This window comes from Equus caballus, chromosome 9 (assembly GCF_041296265.1).
Source record: "Equus caballus isolate H_3958 breed thoroughbred chromosome 9, TB-T2T, whole genome shotgun sequence".
NCBI classification, from domain to species: domain Eukaryota; kingdom Metazoa; phylum Chordata; class Mammalia; order Perissodactyla; family Equidae; genus Equus; species Equus caballus.
Genome location: NC_091692.1, coordinates 60,110,150 through 60,133,103, shown reverse-complemented (window position 1 = coordinate 60,133,103; position 22,954 = coordinate 60,110,150). Strand labels below are relative to the sequence as shown.

Genomic DNA, 22,954 nt, shown 5'->3' with positions numbered 1-22,954 from the left:
CAAGTGGGAACAGTTTTACCCCCAGGGGACATTTGGCAATGTTGGGAGACATTTTTGGTTGTCACAAGTAGGGGAAGGGTGCTACTGGTATTTAGTGGGTAGAGGCCAGGGATGTTGCTAAACATTCTACAATACATGAGACAGGCTCCTGCAATAAAGAATTATCAAGATGTCATTAATGCCAAGGTTGAGAAACCCTATTCTAGAAGGAGTACTTTACTCATAAGATTCTGAATCTAGCATGATTCAAGGCCCTTTGGAACTTACAATCAGACAAACGTGAACACCCTCTACCTCAAGCCCTGATATGTGGACCAATCCACTGCCTTGTTGAGCAGAAGTCCCCAGTTATCCCAGAGTGTTGTACAAATGTCCGATCAGTTGCTGGTGGTTCAAATTCAGTCAGTACAACTAAAACTTTACATCTTTTTTGTCTTCTTTCTCTTCTGAGAAATTTCTGTCTTACTCAGAGCCAGTCCTACCCCAACTACCACTGCCAGAATGGCAACAGTGGCAGCCCCTCCAAACAGTAGTATAGACTTGCCCTCAAACAATGGGATGGCCTTCTCTTCTCTAGCAGTGGAGGTCTCTTCTGTGAGACACTCTTTTCTTTCATTTATCTCCTCTCCACTCAGCAGCGTTTTTGTGAGTTGCAGCGGGAGGGGATCACCTCCTCCTCTAGTTCAATATGTTGAATTGTTGCTACTTTCAGCTCTTCTTCATCAAGTTCCGTGAACAAAGATATTGCAGGGCTGATTTTCTCAACTGCAATCATTTCTGTCTTGGGTTTCCTTGTCTCCAGCATGCAAATGTCAGGACTAGATGAATTATCCTCACTCTTCTCTCCAGCCCTATTGCTATCTAAGCTTTTGACTTCTTTAAGATCCATTGCAATCTGCTGCCAGGACTCAGGACCTAGGGACACTGGTAGGCTTTTCTGTGTGCCAACTCTTGCTGGCTGACAGTGAAACAGGTAAGCTCTCTGATTGCCAAAAAGTGGTCATAGTTGGAGACTCTGGAGGACTGACTTGTCCAGAGTTGTCACTGGGCAGGATGTAAGTGTCATTCCTACCTTCTGCAACGATTCCAGGATATTCCTCCTCCTCTGACTCAAAATTAAAGACAGTGCCCCAGCCACTTTGCTGAATAATGTACTATGCTACATAGTCCTCCAGATACATCACATCAAACTGCAGCATGGCACACAAAGGTTCTTGATGAGGTCTTGTCAACTCCAAAAGCATTTGTCTAGCAAAATCAGAGACACCAAAATCTTACTCCAGCCACTGGCATGAAATGTGGTCTCCAGTGTACATTCCTGATATGCCTGATATGTCACTGGTTGGCTGAGGAGCATTAGCAGCTCCTCATGTGGAGCCTCTTTCAGTTCCTGCAACACTTTTTCTTGAAGATGAGTCAAGCAATCTTCTACTGAGCTTTCTGGGTTAGCAAGGTTCAAAACTGGAGATGTGTGACTGGGTCAAAGCCTGTGCTAGTGAAGGCTTCAGAAATTTCTTTGTCCAGAGATTTTAGCTCTTATTCAATTTCAGTTTTAACTTTTAATAAAACTTCTTGATCAGAGATTGTGAAGCTACATCTTGTTGAACTCCTTGGGGTGAGGAAAGACGTGGCTCTTGCAGCTTCTCCTGAGAGAAGACTCCCAAGTAGCTGAGAACAACATACTTTGTACTTTCATGCTAGTGAAACCCTAGAGGCACAGTAGTAGAAGATGCCATTGATTTGGCTGGCAGAGCAAGAAGGCCTACTTACAGATGAGTAAGACCTGGCCCTGGCCTTGGCCCCGGCCCCAGAAGAAGTAAAAAAGGCGGTGGCGGCGGTTGTTTCTGACAGGGTGCAACAGCGGTGGCGGCTGCTTTCACCCTGCCCTAATCTACCTCCGCCGCCATGTTGGAGGGTGAGGTCCGCCCTGGCGTGTTTCCATCATCACCCGCGTGGGGGCAGCCCAGGTCTGTTTTCTGTTTTTTAAAATAGCAGCTTTATTGAGATATAATTCATATACTATGGCCTATACTCATTCTTAACCTTGTTTAAATACTAAGAGAGAAACTTTATGCTAAAAAACAGAAAAAGCCTGAAATTTAAAACAAGCAACTCTTCAGGAGTCCATGTTTCACTAATATTTAAATTTACGTATGTTTTTAGGACAGATTGAAAAGAAGACAATATTTTGAGGCAAAGTTAGAGAGAAAGACAAAGTTTGAGAAGAGAATAAAGGCATCTAAAAAATAATATAAGAAAGGAGAGGTTGATGATATACAGTATACATATCAAGGGAGCGCAGGGGGACAGGGGAGTATGAAGCCAGGAAACTAAGTTTAGTTTAGTGAATATCAAAAGGGCTGATCAGGGCTTTTGAGAGAGGATGGGAAAGATGAAAAGACTAGCCAAGTTAATTTGGAAACAAGCCAGGTTCACTTATAGTAAGCTAAAGAACTGTCTGAGAAAGGTAATTCAAGAAGGTGACCAAAGTCAGCTTGGTACATAAGGAGCAAAGATAAATCAAAATAGACTGATGTCTGAAGTTTAACTCAAGGGAAAAAAGAACTTGTATATGTTTTTGTCATATAACACAAAGACAAGTGGCAGACAGACTTAATCAAAGATTCATCCTGTGTTTCTGCATTCTGTATTTTGATTCCAGTCTGAAGCAGACAATTCACCATGAAAACCATGAGGTAGATTCTCCCTGAGCTAACATCTGTGCCAGTCTTCCTCTATTTTGTATGTGGGATGCCTCCACAGCATGGCTGGTGAGTGTAGTAGGTTGCACCCTGGCCGTAAATCCCGTGAACCAGGGCCACTGAAGCTGAGCGCAGGGAACTTTAACCACCAGGCTAGGGGTCACTCCCCTACATAATCTATTTTTAAAGCCAAATGTAATTATAGGATCCAGTTAAAATAATGCTTTTAAAAAATCACATGTAGGGCCAGCCTGGGTGGTCTAGTGGTTAAGTTCAGCCCACTCTGCTTTGGGGCCCCCTGGTCGGTGCCCTGTGGGGACCTACACCACTCTGTTAGCTGCCATGCTATGCTGGTAGCCCACATACTGAAAACTAAAAGAAGACTGGCACAGATGTTAGCTCCTGGTGAGTCTTCCTCAGCAAGAAAAAAAAAATCACATGCAGAGAATAAATGATGTATTGTATATGAACTTAAAACATGACCTTTTAAATTTTACCAACTGTGCCAAATATAAATGTAGCTAGAGTTAGTATAATGATGATCAGTTTATTTGGTATTCACTTTAAATGTTACAAAACTTAAAAACACCCAGTGGATTTTTCACGTCAGAATTTATTTTGCTTAGAGTTCTTTATAAAAAAAAAAGAAATTGCTGTTTTTACTTAAAGTGGATTTGAGTCACAATATAAATTAATTCATGCCACTTTACTATATTTAAAGCATAATTAAACAACTAAACAAATAATATTACTACTACTACTACTAAATGTAATGGAAAATTTTCAAGCTACTTTGTTTTTTACCACTTTGTGCTACCAATACAACATATTTTCACTTTTCAACCAAATTACTCTATGTTTTTATTACAAATAATCAGTCATGTTACTTTTGTTAAACCTGGTTGGATAATAGTATGTATGCAGGTAAATTTAGTCAGAATTGAGATTTCATAGATTACCAAAGTTCTAATCATTTGCTAATATTTAAAATTAGTTTACCTTATTAGCGTTTTAAAAGTTATGTACATTTATGTGCATTATGTACTCTTAGTAAAAAGAGAAATTTAAAACTCTGCTCATTTAGATATTTTGAAAATTTTAAGATACCTAAATATGTATGAAAATAAACCAATATTTCTTAACCTCTTTTGAATCACAGATGTCTCTGAAAATCTGATGAAAGCTACAGCTTCCTCTTTCCAGGAAAAAAAAATCCACATGTGTATATGCACGTGAAATTTTTCTTACAATTTCACAGAGTTTATGGACTCTCTGAGGTCTGCCTATGGACTCACTAGAAGTCCGTGAACTCTGGGTTAAGAACCTCTGCAATAAACCCACACTTTGCTTTGGCAAGATGGCAAACTTACCATTAGAAAATATGACTTTTTAAGCTTTCATTCTTTAGGGGCATGTATCTGAAAGGAATGATTGAAAAAAACCTCCCTAGAAAATTTTGGCTCAGTTATCCCTCCTGTTTAGCCTTAAAATGAGGACCAATTTCCTTTGGGTCAAACCCCAAACTCTTAGTGTCTTGACTTTCTAAATGCTTGACAACTATAGACACTTTAATGAAATCCAAATGGGTGAAATTCAACACTTCATTCTGATGCTCTTTACAGATGTTCTTAATAAGGACACTGGAGAAATCCTTAGAAGCCTAGCTTCACACATCAGCCAAGGGAAGAAAGAATTCATTGGAAAATGAAGATAATAAGTAATTCCAGAGTGTTCCTGTACCAGTCAATATTGAGCACTTACAACATAAACCTATAATCAACTTTGTAGGGAAGTATGTAGTGCACAGGGGCAAAGTCTGCTGATAGACTCCTGGGTAGCAAGAGTGTTAGACCATACTACCTTCTGATGTTGAATATTTAAATTCTGCTCAGAATAATTTTACCCATAAGGACTTCATTTGTACAGGTGACAATTTTTTAAAATGAATATAGGAAGAAGAAGCTGAAACAATCACCTTTGGCTAACATAATATTAAAACAATTATTTTAATAGACAGAAATGAAGACAATTACTTTAGTAGAAACTTCATAAATGCTAGAATGCTATAGTAGAATGGATATCATAACACCATCTAGGTAGATTAGGTCACCATAATCATTTTGTTCTTCTGCTCCATTTTCTTGCCAACAGTGGATAAAAGCTCACCTGAAATCTGTCTTCAAAGCTCTGAATAGAATAGTTGCAGTCTGGGAAATTATTTCCCTGAACATTCTTTAAGACCATCTGGAGAGAAGGGTTTGCACACTTATGTGGACATAAAAGCTTACATTAAACATTTTTATCAATGAATTTGCAACTTTGAAGGTGAAAAAATGCTCCATTCTTCTGACAAGATATTGGTATTACTAGGCCCTTTTCTTACAATTTTCAAGATTAGTGTTGGCTTTAGAAGAATGTGTGGAAGTGAGGCGCGTTAACCTGAAAGGAAAGATCAGAAAGAAAGGTACTCAAGATTTTGCACTAGATTAGTCAGAGTTCTAAATTCTGGTCCAGAACCTGTCACTCTTATTTCTACAGAGCCTTAGGCAATTCTACTTCACCCTACTCCTACTCCCCCATTCATCTGTTTCTTCATCCATGAAGTAAAGATAATGTTAACCTACCTAAAAAGAAAATTGTGTAAATTTAATGTCATGTTCAACATAGTCTAATAATTTTATTTTTAAAGATTTTATTTTTTTGCTTTTTCTCCCCAAAGCCCCCCGGTACATAGTTGTATATTCTTCGTTGTGGGTCCTTCTAGTTGTGGCATGTGGGACGCTGCCTCAGCGTGGTTTGATGAGCAGTGCCATGTCCACGCCCAGGATTCGAACCAATGAAACACTGGGCTGCCTGCAGCGGAGCGTGCGAACTTAACCACTCGGCCACAGGGCCAGCCCTTAGTCTAATAATTTTAAAGCTTATTTTGTTAAGTTTTAACGTTTGATAAATTTGTACCTTTTGCCTTATATATTAAATTAGAGATGGCTACAAAACAAGTGACACATTATCAATGTGTTTGTGCCTAATACCATCAACAATTAGAATAACATGAAGTTAGGAAGTGACCAGGGGAAAATAGAAGTATGTGGGAAGGCAGAGAGGGAAAGCAAGGTTCTAGAACTGGCTTGCATCTTGGAAAAAAATCACTTAACGTTTCTTCACCTCAATTGCCTCATCCTCAAATGGAATGAAATCCTCTGTGTGGTCCTTATTAATATATGTTTTTGTATATTTACATGTTTATTTTTTAATTTGGCCTCTTTTCAGTAGAATGTAAGCTCCAAGAGTGTAAAGAACATGTCTCTGGTATACCAGTGTATCTCGTGCATCACAGAGTAGCTGCTCATTAAATATCCAATAGTAGATAGTTCCTAAAGTCCCTTTCAACCCTAAAATATGATTCTTTTTTGAAAAAAAGGTTTATTATGGAAAATCTCCAAAGCATATAAAAAGTATAGAAACCAATATAATAAACACGCTTACACGCATCACTCAGTTTTGTCAAGTCTTAGCAATTTCTATATTTGCTTTAGATATGTTTTAAGAAATGAAATATCAGAAATGCAACTGAAGTCCTCCCTCAAAGTGTACCACTCTCTAATTTCTTTCCTATTTTTCCCCAAGGTAGCTACTATCCAGACCTTGGTGTTTATTATTTCCAATAAAATTTTATACTTTTACTACATTTATATAAACTACACATTGGCTTCAGACTTTACGTAAATGATATATACTTATCATTCTGCAACTTGCTGGGGTTTTTTTTCACACAACATTATGTGGTTGAGATTAATCCATGCTGAAACATTTAATGCTAATTCATTTTAACTACTATTCCATTGTGTGAATATTCAAGATCTATTTATCCATTATTCTGTTAGTGGACATTTATATTCCTTTGAGTTTTCTCTAATATAAACAATATTTCAAACAATATTCTTGCCCAAGTCTCCTTCTGCAGATGTGCTTGAGTTTCTCTTGTGGAATTGCTGGGTCGAAGGGATATATATCTTCAACTTCACTAGTATAAGCCACAATACTGATTCACTTGCCTCTATTTCTATGGAGATAGTTGGTCAAGTTATTTCCTTTCCCCCTTTTTTTTGAAGAAGAAATGAAGTGTTAATCAAGTTGACAAGTGCATGATCTTTCTATTTCTAACCTTTCATAGAAATGAGGAAGAATCCTTATAGAAGTCAAGAAGATTAGTATAAAATAAAAACTTTCAGGTGGATCTAGATCAGAACCATATAAAAACACGACCATGCCCTGTCATCGCATTATGATATTTACAACACAGCACTGTCGATATGTGATGTTGCAAAAACATGGTGCCACCTGGTAAATATTGCAGCGCCCTGTGAATAAGTCCCTCTGAGAGATTACAGCTATGACCCAGTTAACAAGTGAAATAATTTTTAGGATATAGAAGCACTGACTTTTTAGACCATAGCAAAATAATGGGAAATGTTAAATTCTGATCCATAACACCAATTGGACTACTGTCTTAACGTTGTTCTTAAATAGGCAAAATATCAATTAGTTTAACTTGATGTTCCAAATGCTGGATCTTGTGCAATTCATTTAGCCTTGAATTTCAGATGATCTATTTGGAAAGGTTAGGTTATGGGAAAAGTTTCTCAGTCTCACTCTCTACAATTAAACAACTACTATATTTCACTAGATATTTTTTCCTCATTCAATAAATATTAAAATATAATAAAGACTGTGAGAGCATGTGTATTATCTACTTAATATAGTTTTTTTCCCCTAGATTTTCTTGTTTAGATAAAAGATGTAGGGCAGGAACAGTACAGTTTCGCTGGGAAGTTAACCTTGGGTAAATAGACAGGGGCTATTACATTCTATCTTGTCAATGATCCATGGATAATGGGTCACCAGGGGATTTAAGAACTGTATCTTTCAGTTCTTGCCAGGAAGGTATATCAGTGTGCACTGACGTGAACCATAATATGACACACCTTGAAGAATCTTTAAAACCCTCAGGCACTCTCTTAGCTGCTGTCATGAAGATAGGGGACTAAAGGTTGTCAGTTAAAAATAGCGTTTTGTAAATAACTTCAGGAACAGAATGATTTTCCCACTTCTTCATGTTAAATTCTATTGGAAAGAATTAATCCTCAGGTTTAAAAGTCCTTAGAGGGTTTTTTTCCTATTACCTTAGAGGAATATCTATTTATGTTGATACAAGAAAATAAACCCAATATATATATATTGTTTTATTAAGTGAGGGGGGAGAAAATTGCAAAATAGTATTATAATATGATCCTGTAAGTGTGTGTATGTTTTTAAGTGTACACTTATATTTGCATATCCACATCAAAATGTCTAGAAAGACATACCAAAAATGTTAATTGGGGCTACCTCTGGGAAATGAAATTAAGAGGGTCATTAATGAAGAAGGGAGAAATAAGAGACTTTTACTTTATACACTTATTGTTTGAATTTTTTATAATAAGCATGATTGTTATCATCTAAAAAATAATAAAGAAATACATTTACTTTTTAATTTAAAAATATTGCTTTTAATCAGCAGTCTTCTAAAGAGCCTCTAAAATTTTAATAGTTTTAGGAAAATAGATGATAAGACAGTTTTAAATAAAGATTAATTAGTAAAATCGTTAATAAATCCCAAAACATTTATTTTTACTGAGTTTATAAAATTTCTTATTGGAGAGAATTGATATGATTTCTTACTGTTTTCTAGTTTTTGTGAAGTCAACAATACTTATCTAACAAAGCATTTATGCTTACCTCACTGAGAACCATAACTGTTACAAGCTAGAGAAGACCTTATTATGTTGCGCAAATTCTCATTTTACAGATGAGAAACTGAGTTTTGGAGATGTTAGAGGTCTTGTCTGTAAACAGTTCCAGAGCTTAAAAAAAATTAAATCCCTCTTCTGACTTTATGTCCATGGCTCTTTCATCACAAAATGGCCTCCTCCTCTGAAATTTTAGTATAATAATAATATAAAGAATCTAAAAATCAATTTCTTTTAGCTCTAATCTTAAAACCAGCATACACCCACACCTCCTTATGTAAAGCATAACTCATAGCAAATTAATGTTCTTCACACAGAAGCTGAAGTAACAAGTTATTTGGTGACAATATTTCAATCTACAAATTGAAAAGAGAATTATTTTTCCCTCTATGATTTTCTCATCTTAATCAATTATTACATTCTCTTCCTTCTCCTACCTCTTTAAATTAGTGAGTGGATTAAGAGAACAAAGAAATAAAATAGCAAAGCCAAAGATGTCTATTAAGGAGAAAAATCGAATTTGGGGATAGCAATAATAGAAAATAAAAGTAGATGGAGAGACTATTGAAGATAGTGAAAACCAAGACAGAGGAAGATTTGACAACTTCAAGGACAGTGAGTAATTAAGCAAAGAAAAGTGGGTTGAGATTTGTTTCATGTTTATTATGGTAGGCACATAGTAAATGGCTGATGGATAAGATAAAGGGAATGTTGGTGTCAAAGGCTAATGCAGAAGTTCTCAGTCTCCACTACACGTAAGAACTACCTGAAGTGTTTGCTTAAAATACAGAGTCCTGAGTCTTTATCACTAGGAATTCCAATTCACCCACAGGATTAGGGAGAGCCCAGAAATTAGTACATTGGATAATTCTAATGATCAGGCCTGGAGGAACACTCAGCTAGAATTATTGAAGCTCCTAAAAGGGAGAAAATGAAGAACCAGGGTGCAGAAACCTAGGGAAGAGAAAATATAGGAAAAGATTTGGATAGAAATCAAGGAAGAAAGAAAAAGAAACTGAAAAGTAAAGATGTAACTAAATTAAAGGAGTGGTTTAGAGGAAGCATGAAGGTATCTGTGGGTGTGTGTGAACAGAGATAAGCAAATACTATTTAGAGGCAATGCAGCAAGATGAAAAATAAAAATATTGAGGAAATTAGGCTTTATCTTTAATTTAAAAAGGAATGGTTATTAACTTTTTCCTTTATAAAAGTAACAAATGCTCATTGTGGAAGAGTTGAAAAATGAAAAAAGGAGAAGAAAAATGTACCCTTAATTTGTTACTCATGAATAGTTGCTATTAACGTTTTGGTATATTTTCTGCTAGTCTTTGTTTCTGTTTAGGTTTTTGAAGGTTTTGTTTGTTTATATAGTTTGGATAATACTGTATATGCCATTAAATATCTTGCTTTTAAAACATAAGCATCTCCTAACATAAGGTTATTAATGGAAACTTCATTTTTAACATCTGCTTAATATTCACAGTAGTCAGTTCTCCTTGCTCCCTTGCTAACAGAACCCAGGTTTTCTCAGGCAGTCAAGGGCTTCAGGGAAACCTGGCTCCATTTACAAGCATAGAAGGTGAATTTTATTTATTCTAAGTCAGCTATGGTATAATTCTATTCTCCTTGGCAGTAATTAGCTGAGGAAGAAGCAACTGACCTAATTCTGGCCAATAAGATATTAGGGCAAGTCTACAGGTCGGATTTATGGAAGAGATTCTTAGTTCTTAAAAAGTGGTACAAGGAAGAGATAACTCTTTTTTTTTTGTTTTGCCTATGGAACGCGTGTGAGAAGGAAGCACTAGAGCTGATGGTTGGAGCTGTTGCAGCCATTTTGTGGCCATGAAGGCAGCCAGTCTACACACTGAAGATGAAAGAGGAAAGTAGGAAGAACTGGGCTGTGGATGATTTTATCACTCCAGTTAGTTACACATCCCTGGCTCTACCTTGAGACTTCTTGTTATGTTAGAAAATAAATTCCCTATTGTTTAAGCCCCTTTTAGTCAGGTTTTCTCTTTATTGCAGTAGAAAGCATCTAACAGATACAGCATTATAATATACCTAACAATTTTCCTCTTTTAGGCTATTTGTGTTACTTACAGTTTTTCACTATCACTATTTTTTGCCTTGGATAGTTTCAAGAAAAAAGTTACCGCAGCTTAGATAATAATGTAATTTCTTTTGGGGGGCAGGGGAACAAGCAACAAAGAAAAGAAACAGGAATGAACTTGAACTATCTCAGGTCATCAAAGCTGAATCATTCTGAATCTCCACTCCCTTTATTGCTCATTGCTGTCAGCAGAGGTGGTTATCAGTGGCAAGTTACATTTCAGAATGAAAAATTGTGAAATACAATCTCAATATAACACACTAATAAAGGTGAGCACAAATAGTCCACCTAAAAACAAAAGCCATTCCTGTTTACAGTGTGTTAGATGGTTTTGTCAACTTTTTCTCTTTCTGTATTACAGTAATTTTAAAATTACTTTGGTAGTAAGAAAGGCAGCCCCTTATGCCATGGTGATATCCTCCTTGTGTTAAAATTTCATACGTAGATTCTATACTGTGTTTAATCCACAGGTATCGAGTCTATCATGTTGACAATATTCAAGAACTCATGTTTCTCCAATGCTTTCCAGAGATAGGTTGCCCCTCCAGAATGAAAACCAGGGCGAGGGTGCCTGATTGAACAGGAATTAAGTTAAGAGTTTCAAATGTCTATGTAACATCTGGTAAATGAAAAGTAGGAGAAACTCTCAATAACTGCCTCTGATTTCATCGCTAGTAGTAGTTAGGCCTATTTATAATTTGAGATTTTAGATTTGTTTACCTTTTAAATATTTAGTTGTCTTAGAGTCAAATTTTGGAAAGTTTCCTTATGTACGAGAGGAGATACCTGTGCAAAATAGCAATTTTAATTACTACAACTATAAAGCTTGTGTACTACAATAACCTACATTTCAATATTAGTATCAAAAGGTGCACCTAACACACATTCATAATTTACCTTAACAATTGATTACAGTGAAATTCATTTTTAGAAATTATTTTTAAGATCCCACACATTGATTACAAAATGAGATTAAAGTCACAGCTCAATCCTTAACTGTTGTTTGTGAAGTTCTTCAGTAATGTGGTTATGACTCGTGATACTTCCCACTCCTGGTCTCTGGCCAGGAGTATTGATTCATGAGTTGACTATGGTAGAGGGTGTAAGGAAAACACAGGCTAATCTAAAACTCAAATAATGACTCTTCTCTAAACCAAAAAAACAAAAAACGAAACCCAGCAGATCAATTTCATAAGATACAAGATATCATTTTCCCTATGATGTCTCATAAGTTTGTCTCATGTCAGACTCACTTCCTGCATACTTGGACATTCTAAAAAAGAAGAAAAACAAAACTCATAATTTGGAGAGGAACCCACTATACGAAAGTTCACCTGAGAGCATGAAGAGCGTGGAAAGAGTCTACTCTGAGGCTAGATCCTTTCTGATTCTACGTGGACACTGGATTTAAGAGTCCAGATTGAGGGGAGCTGTTAAATTAAGCCCTGTCATAGATTTTTAAATTATCTACGTAGTCAAGATTCCAAAAATGTGCCACTAGATATGAAAGACAGAAACTGATCATGAAAATCATTGGAACCTAGCACGGGGCTTGGCACATGAAAAGCACATAATAAGCATTTATTAAATCAATGACTACATAAATAAATTATAAATAAATTAACCTTAACTTTTGAAATAGTGTGTATGTGGGAAGACGAACTGCTTTCTCCATTTTCTTTTCTGTTTTTCCTCATTTGCTTCCTATTGCTATTTTTTCAACTAAAATAAATGGAGAGAAACAGTGTTCTGGTTATTTCCTTTTATATATCCCTGTGACAGGGACCTCAAGGATATGCCTGAGCTTGATAGCGAGCAAGGGTCATTCTTTGATAATCTGACTCAACCCTGTGCGATGGAACTGTGACACTTGTAGTCTGTTGGGATGGGTGGGGCAGCAAGACTCACTACATGGAAAAAGCCTGCAGCATTAGGGGAGCTCTAGGGACAGTCAATGTGTAACCCTGCCCTAAAGTATTCAAATCTTCTGTGCCAATGTGGGCAGGATCTTGAGGGAGTAGGGGTAGGGAGGTCACTGAGTTAATTCTGTACAAGCAAAAGAAAACAACAGTTTTGTTCCTCTAAATACCATACACATATGCACCCCCGCACTCCACCCCTGCCCCCTCTCCTCTGTGAAACCTTTGGGCCCATCCATGGTGGGAAATGCATTTGTGTGAGCATTGGACACACGGGCTTGGTTAGTGGACATTTTGCTGGAGAGAATTGATCTCTCGTGAGAAGCAGAAGAGACTTCCAGCCAGCTGCCCTGAGAACAGAGTAAGCAGTGAGTCTGGAACACTTTTTGGAACTTCCTCATAAATTGTATTGAACATGCACTGGTGAAAAATTTCTAATCTAGACCTCAAATCTCTACCTAACCTTCTGAAGGATTCTAAGGTACAAACATAGGACATGTTGCCTGGTATCACCTTGAAGATGAAGCACACCATCCCCACACAAGTATACAAAAGAAAAAAATCTGACAATACCTAATTCACCCTGTTGTTCAGTATTAAAGTTTGTGAGAATCTCCTGGGCTACTGGGCCACAGGTTCCTCTGATGTTCCCTCTTTAACTTCAATTATTTCCCTTCCAGGATCTGCAGAGTACTACTGTTTATCTGTATCCAAAGCTTTCCACCCAAATCCTACACAGGGTTGTCATTACACTAGTGTCATATTCCCCAGGAACCACTTGGGAAAGGTAGAAATGCCTCAGAAGGTGACAACATATTTGCCATGAGCTCTGTACACAGAGTAACCTATACTTCTGGCATTTTCCTAGGGACAAAAGGCCAACCAGTGACGGAAACCTGGCTAGTGACCTAACTCAATTTTCTTTGCAGAGAAATCTGACCTTCTAGAAGAAAGGATCTCCACCCTTGGAAAGAAATATTTTGTGCAAACAGAGCTAAGCAGTTTCACCTTTCTCCTCTTGTGTCCCATCTTCCGAAGATTGGACCTTCCTGCACTGTTCTAGGAGGATTTTAGACTTTTCCCCTGAAGGCAGGATAAAATCCCTGTCTATAGTGATAAATCATAGTGTTCAAAGTCTAATGGTATGAGAAGTTGCCCATCATAAACTTTGACAATGGGTCAAGGACTTTTAAAAAATGAAGTGGTGAGAAGTTCTCTTCTCTTCTTTTTTCTTATGTTTCCTCCCACCTTGTGCTTTCAAGTGGATCAGTACTGGAGTTGCATGTTATTAATAATGATTATTATATTGCTTTTATCTGAAGGAATAACACACAAGGAACTATAATAAACAAAAGGGGGTAAAGCCTCAGGGGTATCAATTTTAATATCTTAGAAAAACAAAAAGACAGTACAATCATCCAATTCAAAAAAACTGAGAAGTCTTATTTTGATACCCTAGGGATAAAGAATTCCCTTCCATATCAAATATTTTAGAGGCATCCCACTCTTCCAGGATCCAGATGAAAAATAGAAGTTAAATAGCAAGACACTTTTGTGGAAGTGTTGAAACAGACAAGAAAAAGTTTTATTTTGAAAATACAGTCTTTAAAAATAAATTTGGCTTCCATTTTCCATATCTAGGTGCATCCAACAAGATACGAAAACAAAACAAAGACCCACGACACTATGTACAGAGCTCTAAAATGAGCTGTGAATATCTACAAGAAACTAGCATATGCTCTTGGTGAAGGGATGTACTGTGTGGCTTTCTACAGTCCCCAGTCCTTGGGAAGAATTAACTCCCTGCAGCTGCAGGTGCGGCTGCAGCAGGGGAAGCGCTGGGGTCAGTGAAGGATTGGGGGTGGAACCCCCGGTGGGGGCGGGGGCAGGCGAGGAGAGGTGTCTGGGGAGGGGAGCAGCGGCGGCACGGGACAGATCCTGGGCTTCTCTAGAAGTCCTGCCGCGGAGTGTGAGTCAGGCTGTGCCGCCGCAGATCACAGTTTCGCCTGAACACTTTGCCGCACTGCTCGCAGCTGTAGGGCTTGATGTCTGTATGGGTGAGAAGGTGAGTTTTCAGATTACTTCTCTGATTAAAGGTTCTTCCACATGTGGGACATTTGTGTGGAGATTCCTGTTCAGATGTGAAGCAAGCAAAGGATTAATCCTTCACACCACTGCACCTTTCTCAATAGTTTCTGTCTTATCGGTATCACAAGCGTTAACATAATATCAGCACGACAACAAAAGAGGACTTGCAGGAACAAATCTGTGCTGCCAGTCCTCCAATCACGAAAACACACGCGCAGACACACACAGAGGCCCCATTACCCCGATAGCTGCCGGTGGCCACTGTGGTGGGCTTTGTGATTTCCAGCTCTTTACATTTCATCACCATGTCACAGGCAGGAAAAGGAGGAAGGAAAAACTCTAATCCTCTCTTAAGGAACGACATTCTCCCGGGTAATAAGGCTCCTCTTTGCTGGAAAATTAAACTATTCCTCAATGTTCTGAAAACTACAAATTATGAGGCCCCTGGGAGAGAGATCGTATGGGATTTCACCATGCCTCTATTATCAAAATTACCTTTATTTCCTCCCAAACATGAAAGCTTTAAATGCAGGGCAGGTGAAAAAAATAATAATTCTAAAATTAGGATTTAGAATAAAGAGAGTGGCCTGTTCTTTAAGAAAAATATTAAAATGTTTATGTTAAATAAGATTAATTTTATGTATGACAAAAACTCAAGAGAGCTGCTTTCCCCACCTAGAAAACGTCTAAATGGAGCCTTTTAAGAGAAAGACCCTGCCATTGAACACCTTTTGTAGAGCAAAAATGATAAAACAGAACCAGTAACTGTTTTTAAACAAGAAAACAAACTTACCTGCATATGTAAAGTTTTGTGAACTGCGAGAGTTCTAGACTGACAAAATCCTTTCCCACACTCCTGACATTTGAAGGGTTTCTCTTTGGAATGGATATACCTGAAAATCAGTAGAAGGCTTCATTGAAATAGCTTTAAAACCACGGTGAGGAGTTTCTCTTGACAATTACTCAAAATGAAGTCGTGAAAGGACAAAAGAAACAGGATTCCCATTATTTATGATTTTAGACTGCATTTTTTTCGCTGTATAATTCTGTTTCTGGTTAACCTCAAGTAACTGACTCTTCAAAACATTCACCGGACGCCGGCTGTGTCTACACTTGATCGCCCTCTGCGGCGTACTCTGGAGCTCGAAATCGCTCCGAACGAGCCCTTCCTGGTCTCTAAGGTTTTCTCTGGGATTTAAACTGGCCAAATCAGGATGTAAGGCAAGGCTGAGTTTAGGGGGACTGATTTTAGCGAATCCCTTAACAGCCGCGGAGGATCGGTACAGAAGTCCCCCCGGGGGAACAGCAAGTAGAGTCCGGAGAGAACATACCCCCACCCCCACTCCTGGGAAGTTTTTACCGGGTGAAAACACTTACGCTACAGTATTTTTTCAATGGTCGTTTATTAATGCAGAGTTTAAGGTCATGGAGGGGAGGCGGGAAGTTGCTTCTAAATTCAGTGATCTCAAGACCCACGCAAATAACTTTAAAACAAGGGTTGCCATGGCAGGCTCTGGGGCGCACCTGGGGATGGGGTGGTGGGGAACGGAAGGAACGCGGCGCAGATGGCCGGTGTAGATTTCCAGAAACGGTCTGAGCGCAGCCAGGACCGGGACCGCAGTGGGAAGGTCTTCGGGGTCCCTCGGCTTTACCTGCGCCACCCCGCAACGGCAACCCGGAGGAAACTGGGAAACAGATTCCAGGACCGAGGCCAACTCAGATTTTAACTGCTTAAGGATGGGGAAAGGCCTTCCTGCGTCCCAAACAAGAACGCAGCGGGGGCAGGTTGAGTAGAAAGGTAAATATTGGGGGTTAGTTGTTGCTGGCTCGGAGGGCCTTTGGGGGTATATGCTAGTTCAGAGGGGATTTTAGTGACACTTGGAATGTCTATCAGGACTCAGTATTCTGGAGAAATTCTCCTTCCTTTCTCCGGCCAACCTCTTTCTCCACCTCACCTGTGATCCCGCAGATGATCTTGCCTCCGGAAGGCCTTGTGGCAGATGTCACACGTGTATGGCCTCTCGTCCGTGTGGGTCCTCTCGTGGATGAGTAAGTTGTAGGATTTGGTAAAGTGTCTGCCGCAAAACTTGCAGATAAACTCTTTTTTCGTTTTGGAGGGCAACCTCCCTCGGGAGGGCTTTCTGTCCGGAGTCAATTTACTGAGGCCCGAGATGGGGCTACCCAGCCCCGGGCTCAGCTTGGTCAGGTCTCCCATCTTAGGGGGGTCTTCTTGCGTGGCGGCCACGGCCAAGTTGGCAAAGTCAAAACGCGGCCGGTCCTTGTGCAGGGCTGGGATGACGTGGGCAATGGCTCCCTGCTTGGGGTGGAAGAGGTGGGTGGTAAAGGGCAGAGCCGGGAAAGGGAAGCGCGCGTCTACGAGGCCCTGCGCCGCCGCCATCTCGGTGATGGTGGACCGGGTGATCTCGTGCACGTTGGGGTACCCCAGCGTCCAGTGGTTCATGTGCATGGTCTGCACGGCGCTGAGACCGTACAGGCCCTGCAGGTGGTCCACTGCGGCAGGGAAGGTGTTCACGGCCTGTAGGAAGGAGTAATTGGTGAGCTGCAGCGACGGGTGGAGCGGGATGGGCGCTGGCAGAGCCTTGCTCCCCATTTTCCGGGGCGCTGGGGGGCGAAGGGAGCCGCCCCTTTCTTCCAGGACTCAGAGGCGGGTGGGCGTGGGGCTCCGGCGAAAACCCAAAGAGACAACAGCACGCAGAGAGAACCCTAAAAATGGCAGGGGGAGAGAGGGAGAGTCGTGACTATTCCCAAGCCGGCCTGGTCCGCCCCTTGGCGCCGGCGCAGGGTTACCACACCTTCCTTCTAAGTCCTCCTCCCTACCCTGCTCCGGGGTCCCCAAAAGGAATGGTGAGGAAACTGCGTAGCGCCCGCCCAATGAGTCCTCGCCGAGATCGGCTCCGGGGCCAGGGTGTCAGGCAGGGCAGGAAGTAGTCCCCTGGCGAGCGGGGCGCCCCTGCGGCTCCTCTGGGCGCCCACGGAAAGGTCGGATTCCGGGCACGCACGGAGCGGAAGACCCGGCCTGGGGAGAAAGACCCGAGCAGGGGGTTCCGGTACAGACAGCACCCAGTCCAGCCGACCCACCCACACCCTGTCCGGCGAAGCTCGACCAACCGCTGCAGCCCACGACGCCAACACCCGCAGGCCGGGGACCGCGCTTCTACAGCCGCGGCGCCTCAGAGCTCCCCGCGGAATGACGGGGCGTGGGTCCGGGGCTTGAGGGCCGGGCTCAGCCCCTGTGCGGCGGCTCCTCACGCTGCGTCCCGAGCTGGCTGCCCTGCCCTGCGGCCGCCTTTCCCGCGTTTACCCTGGCCATGCCGGGGGTGCCTGAGCGCAGCCGGGCGCGCTTCGTGCTCCTGGGCCGAGGGCCCTCGGAGGGACCCGCCTCGCCCCGCGCTGACCTCGGAGGTTTTCTTTTTCCTTCCTCTGCCCCAGTGCCATTTATCAGCGGTGACGGGCCGCAGGAAAGAAAAGTGACACCTCGGGGGCCGGGTTCGGCCTGGAATCGCCCCCTCCTCCTTCCCAGGGGCCATCCCCTCCTACCCCCCACCAAGATCCCTTCCAGATGGTTCAGGCTGCCGGAGGGGTGGGGGGGCGGGGAGTGAGCGGAGAACGTCCATGAGGCCAGAACCCCTTCTCCCAAACTGAGTGCCAAGCTCTCCGGAGGCCCGAGAGGCTTCCTGACCTGGCACCAGGAGCGGCTTCTACACTGGGGAGGCCCCAGGACTAGAGAAGACAGGAAAGGAGAGAAGAGAGGGCTCCCTGGGGAGAGAAAGGGAAGGAGCAGCAGCGGAACCGCAGCGGGCCGGGTACAGTGCGGCCCAGCCGGCCTGGAGGAAGCTTGTTTATCTGCCTGGAGGTGTGTGCGGCGGCGCTCCTGCCACTGGGAAGCCCGGCGCGGGGTCTGCGGCCTGGGCCTAAGCAGGGCTCACGCACTCTCCTCTCCCCGCGCCCCCAGTGGCAACACAGGGGTCTGCTTTCAGACTCAGGCTCCCCAGGGCACCTCACCTGCATTCTGAGTGGGCCCACCTTCTCTGTCTGCTAGCCCTTTTCAGCAGCGGGTTCTGCCAGCTCGGCGGGCCTGGGCCTTCCCTCTCTCTGAGGGCGGCTCCTCCAGGTGCGAGACTCACAGCTAAGCGCTTTCCCTGGAGAGGGGCAGACAGGCCAGCCTGAGCCATCAACCTTTAAGCCTGGCTTTTGAACACAGCAGGAAGGTGGGAGTTTGTCCAGCCTTCCCTCCCCACCCACCCTTTTCTGAGCCTGAATTTTCTTCTCTAGGGTGTTGTGAAGTGTCGCCTGTGGCTCCATCTGAGGGTAGACTTAAGGGCCTGCGTTAATGACACAGCGCTCTGGCAAGGCAGAATCTGGCTGCCTCCGTGAGGCCCACACCTTCCCTCCCTCCCCCTCTGTTAGGAAAGGCTCGGAGACAGGGATTTATTAATGAACCGCTTCTGCCTGGTGGTATGCGGTCTGGGAGTTCAGGCCGGGAGTTAATGAGAGGTGTGTAAGAGTCAGAGGGTCTTAGACCATTCAACCGAGACTGTAAACCTCCATTAGTAATAAACTTTCCCACCACAAATCACGATTCATTTTTGTTCAGTGGCAACAAGCCCTCTGCTAAAGAGGACCAAAAAAGGATTCTACTAACATCCCTGGTAATCTATTTGATTATTTCCTCTTCCATTGAGAATAATAAATTACACCTTTATTTCCTTCTTTTTGCATAATGAGGCTTTTACAGAGACTCAAAATATTCTTTTTCCCCTAGTGTTAAGAAGCAGCCTCCCCCATAGAGAGGAAACTGAAATTACTATTTGGGTGTATTCCCAGACTAGATTTCTTAGAAATAAATACAGGAGGCAAAGTACAACTCCCACCAAGTGGTGTGGGTGTGGGTGTGGGTGTGTGTGGGGGGTGTTGTCAATTGAAGGAATACCATGACCTGTGATTTTGATTCCAAATGCACAAAGTGAACTCTGCCATAAAGGTTACATATTAATTCTTCCAGCAGCAAGTTGAGTGCCATCTTCCTTCCCTTTTCTCCCAAAGATTTATAACACAAAAATTAGCCACTCTATTATAATTCAGCTTCATGGTGGCACAGAAGTGCTATTTCATAGCATATATTTGTGTTAATTTGCAGGACAGATAGTTTCTTCACAGAGGAAAAGCAAACCACTGGTAACTTCTGAAACCCTTTTACAAACAGAACAACACTAAATACCCACCAAACACTTTTGCCATAAATAATAAGGGAGTTTAGATTTCCACTCTCCCACTGAGTTGCTGGAGATATGTGTCAAAAGATATCTTAAGTCAATGCAGAGATCTAAAGTACTTTCGTTTTGACTAGAGTTGAGCATGTAGTTCCTATACTCAGTTGCAGGCAGTAAGAGCCATCACCATCTGCTGTCATTTCTCCACCATCCCATTTCGGACCATTGGTTACTTTTAATTTTGCAAGGAAAGAAACTTAAACCAATGAAAAGACATAAATATATCAGTGGAGCAGAAACTAGTTTTCTTTCATCAGTCTTCTTCAACAGGAATTTCTAGGCATGCACAGAAGTTTCGTAAAATTTAGTTCACTGGCTGTCAAGAAGTGAGATGTGTACATACTAATTTCAGTTCAGTGAAGATTTCAAAACATTGGAGAAAAAAGTTACGTGGTAATTTGATAAAGAATTTGGCTCTTTAGTAATGGTATTATTACACTGAATTATCTAAAAATAATATACAGTCAGGGATCATCTGCTAAAACCTGTGCTGGTGTCTGAGAGAAATGACGGATGGATCGATATGCTCGCTGAATTTCAGCCCAAGCCACAGTGGAATTTTACATAAATCAGAGAGCAATAGTCCAAGTGGATCTAAGGAGATCATTTTTAAAAACAAATGAAAATGGCCAGACTGGATCAGGTGAACAGAGAAAACCGCCGCTAAGTTCCTGCCCCTTCGCAGCGCCTCTGCCTTCCCAAGGAGTTAATTAAATTAAGATGCCTTCTGCATAATCTGGGTTCTGTTTCTTTCTGCTCCCTCGCTCCCCCAGCGTGAGTAATTTTTTTGTTCTGCTCGGGACTGCAGTTTGTTTAGCAGAGAAAGTAGCTGTCTGCGCCGTTAAGCTCCGGGAAAGGCCAGCCCTCTTTTGTTCTCTGCTAACAGGTAGGGAAACAGATCCAGCGCTCCCTCCACAAACACCTTCTTCTCCCTCCTTGTTCCTACAACCGCAATTCCTTTCTCTGTCGCTATTTCTCGGGAGTCCAAGGGTTTAAACCCTGTGGGAATTTGCCTTTTGCCCTCTTCTCCAGGACTGGAGGGTGGGAGGAAAATCAAAAGGCCTGCACAAAGTTGGAGAGTTACCTAGGATTGAACTATTATTTCCCTCTTGAAACGCGCTGGCTTGGCAAGCACTGTGCGTCCCGGCCCGTCCGCACTGCGCTGCCGCGGCTGCCCCCGGACTGGGGGACCAGGAATTCTATGGCAGGGTCCGAAACACAATGGGGTTTGTGGAGTTTTATTTCAGCGTCCGTCGATCAGCTGAATGCTTAGATTAAATGTTGCGAAACAAAACTAAAAACAGTACATAAAAGCGTGTGTCGTTGGGCGGTTAGCTGAGACTTGCGTGCCTGGGATCCGATACAGTGAGAAACACAATGCCTCGGGATTGCATCCCTACGATTTCTTTTCACTATTTCTGAACTTGTGGCACGCTGGATCGAGAATCTGAGCGCCCCCTGAAACCCCTGCACCCCTCCTTCCTTAGGGCGGCTGCAGCCCCTTCCCAGAGCGGACACTCACCTCCTGCGGAAAGGTCCGCCTGGGCAGCGCCTCTCAGACCCGGTCCAGGCAGTGAGGCGCACAGCTTGGAAAGGTCATTGGATCCACGCCGGGCAAACTTCTTTTTCCGCGCGGAGTCCCGGGAGCTGCGGACATGATCTGGAGGACGACGAGGAGCAAAACCAGAGCCTTCGTCCGAGTCTGTGGACGTGGATTGTGTAACGACCCGCAGTGCTTGCAGCCTGCGCTCAGCGATCGCCCGGGACCCCACGCCTCCGCAAGACTCTGGCCGCCGACTCCGGGTGAGGTCGGAGCCTGCAGCCTCGCAGGGCCATCACCCTCCAGCAGCGAGCGCGCCGAGCTCTGTCCCCGCCCGCGTCCCTCCCCAGGCTGCTCGCCGCCGGGAGTCCAGGGCTTTAGTAGCGGCCCCGCCTCCCCTTCGGGCGGGCGTCCCGCGGCGGAGCCTGGCCTTCTGCGCCTTGGCTCCGCCTCCGCGCCCGGCGCCCGCTAATGGTCCGCTCTGTTTACTCGTGTTTAGATAGCAACTGAGTCTTAAAGGCACAGGTTTGCTCGAGGTTTCCCTGCTACAGAGACAGAGCCAAAGTTGACTCAGTTCAAAACTCACACACAAACACAACGTCACCCCCTTCCTTCTTGGTGCCACTTTTCCTTATAGTGTTAGGACAACTGGTTCTCTGCCTCCCGAAGACTCCGCAGAGAAACCCAAAGGGCATTTTGTAGTTTCACTTGGCGCACTCGCTGGGTTAATTTCCACAGCTTAACACATTTAACGTAACCATCTTTTTCTTAGGGTAAAATCAATCAGTTCTAGATTGTATCCTCCAGCATATATTTTAAAAGACCCCTTTAGGGCCGGCCGGTGGCGCAGCGGTTAGATTCGCACATTCCGCTTCTTGGTAGCCCGGGGTTCTCGGGTTAGGATCCTGGGTGCAGACATGGCACCGCTTGGCACGCCATGCTGTGGTAGGCGTCCCACATATAAAGTAGAGGAAGATGGACACGGATATTAGCTCAGGGCCAGGCTTCCTCAGCAAAAAAGAGGACTGGCAGTAGTTAGCTGAGGGCTAATCTTCCTCCAAAAAAAAAAAAAGACACTTTTAAAAGACAGTTTTGTACATACTTTTGGTCCAATTATGACTATATGTGTCGTCTGCTTTCGCCTGCTGTTGTCAAGCCGGTTTGTTTATAGAGGTGACAATTGACTAGTTTCGTAATTACTGCAAAGACATCTGTGGACTGTCCCAGCAGAAATTTGTTCCAATATTTAAGCTTTAATGAGCCAATGTAGATTTCATAAGCAGTTAACCAACTTGGTTGAAGAGGTGGTCATCTGCAACCCATTGGCAAGCAATAAAGCATCCATCTGGAATGGGTGAAGAATAATCATTTTAAAAATTCAGGAAAATACGATTCTAGCTTCTCAAAACATGAACATCTTCATTCCTAGTAAAAGCAGAGTTCATTGATCCGTTGCCAGGAAACTTAATTGAATCTGAAGTGTAGTGATACATTTTTCAGGTTCTTCTAAAAGTT

General features: G+C 42.6%; 1 protein-coding gene and 1 pseudogene across 9 annotated transcripts; both read right to left on the bottom strand.

Annotated features, from left to right (window-relative positions):
• Positions 1-1,000: 1,000 nt before the first annotated feature.
• On the bottom strand, positions 1,001-1,736 carry LOC102147470 (bcl-2-like protein 13; annotated as a pseudogene).
• Positions 1,737-14,070: 12,334 nt separating this feature from the next.
• OSR2 (odd-skipped related transciption factor 2) lies at positions 14,071-21,876 on the bottom strand. Of its 9 annotated transcripts, none has more exons than XM_070222388.1 (5): positions 21,422-21,792; positions 18,632-18,768; positions 16,564-17,332; positions 15,402-15,501; positions 14,071-14,569 (listed from the first exon to the last, which is right to left on the bottom strand). In XM_070222388.1, the coding sequence occupies exons 3-5, from the start codon at positions 17,217-17,219 to the stop codon at positions 14,495-14,497; spliced, it is 831 nt and encodes a 276-aa protein (XP_070078489.1). In that variant the 5' UTR covers positions 17,220-17,332; positions 18,632-18,768; positions 21,422-21,792; the 3' UTR covers positions 14,071-14,494. The 9 variants fall into 9 exon arrangements, with proteins under 9 accessions (XP_070078489.1, XP_023504525.1, XP_023504527.1 ...); XM_023648757.2 differs by having other exon boundaries at positions 14,071-14,651; positions 21,422-21,776; XM_023648759.2 differs by lacking the exon at positions 18,632-18,768 and having other exon boundaries at positions 21,422-21,876.
• Between the last annotated feature and the right edge of the window lie 1,078 nt (positions 21,877-22,954).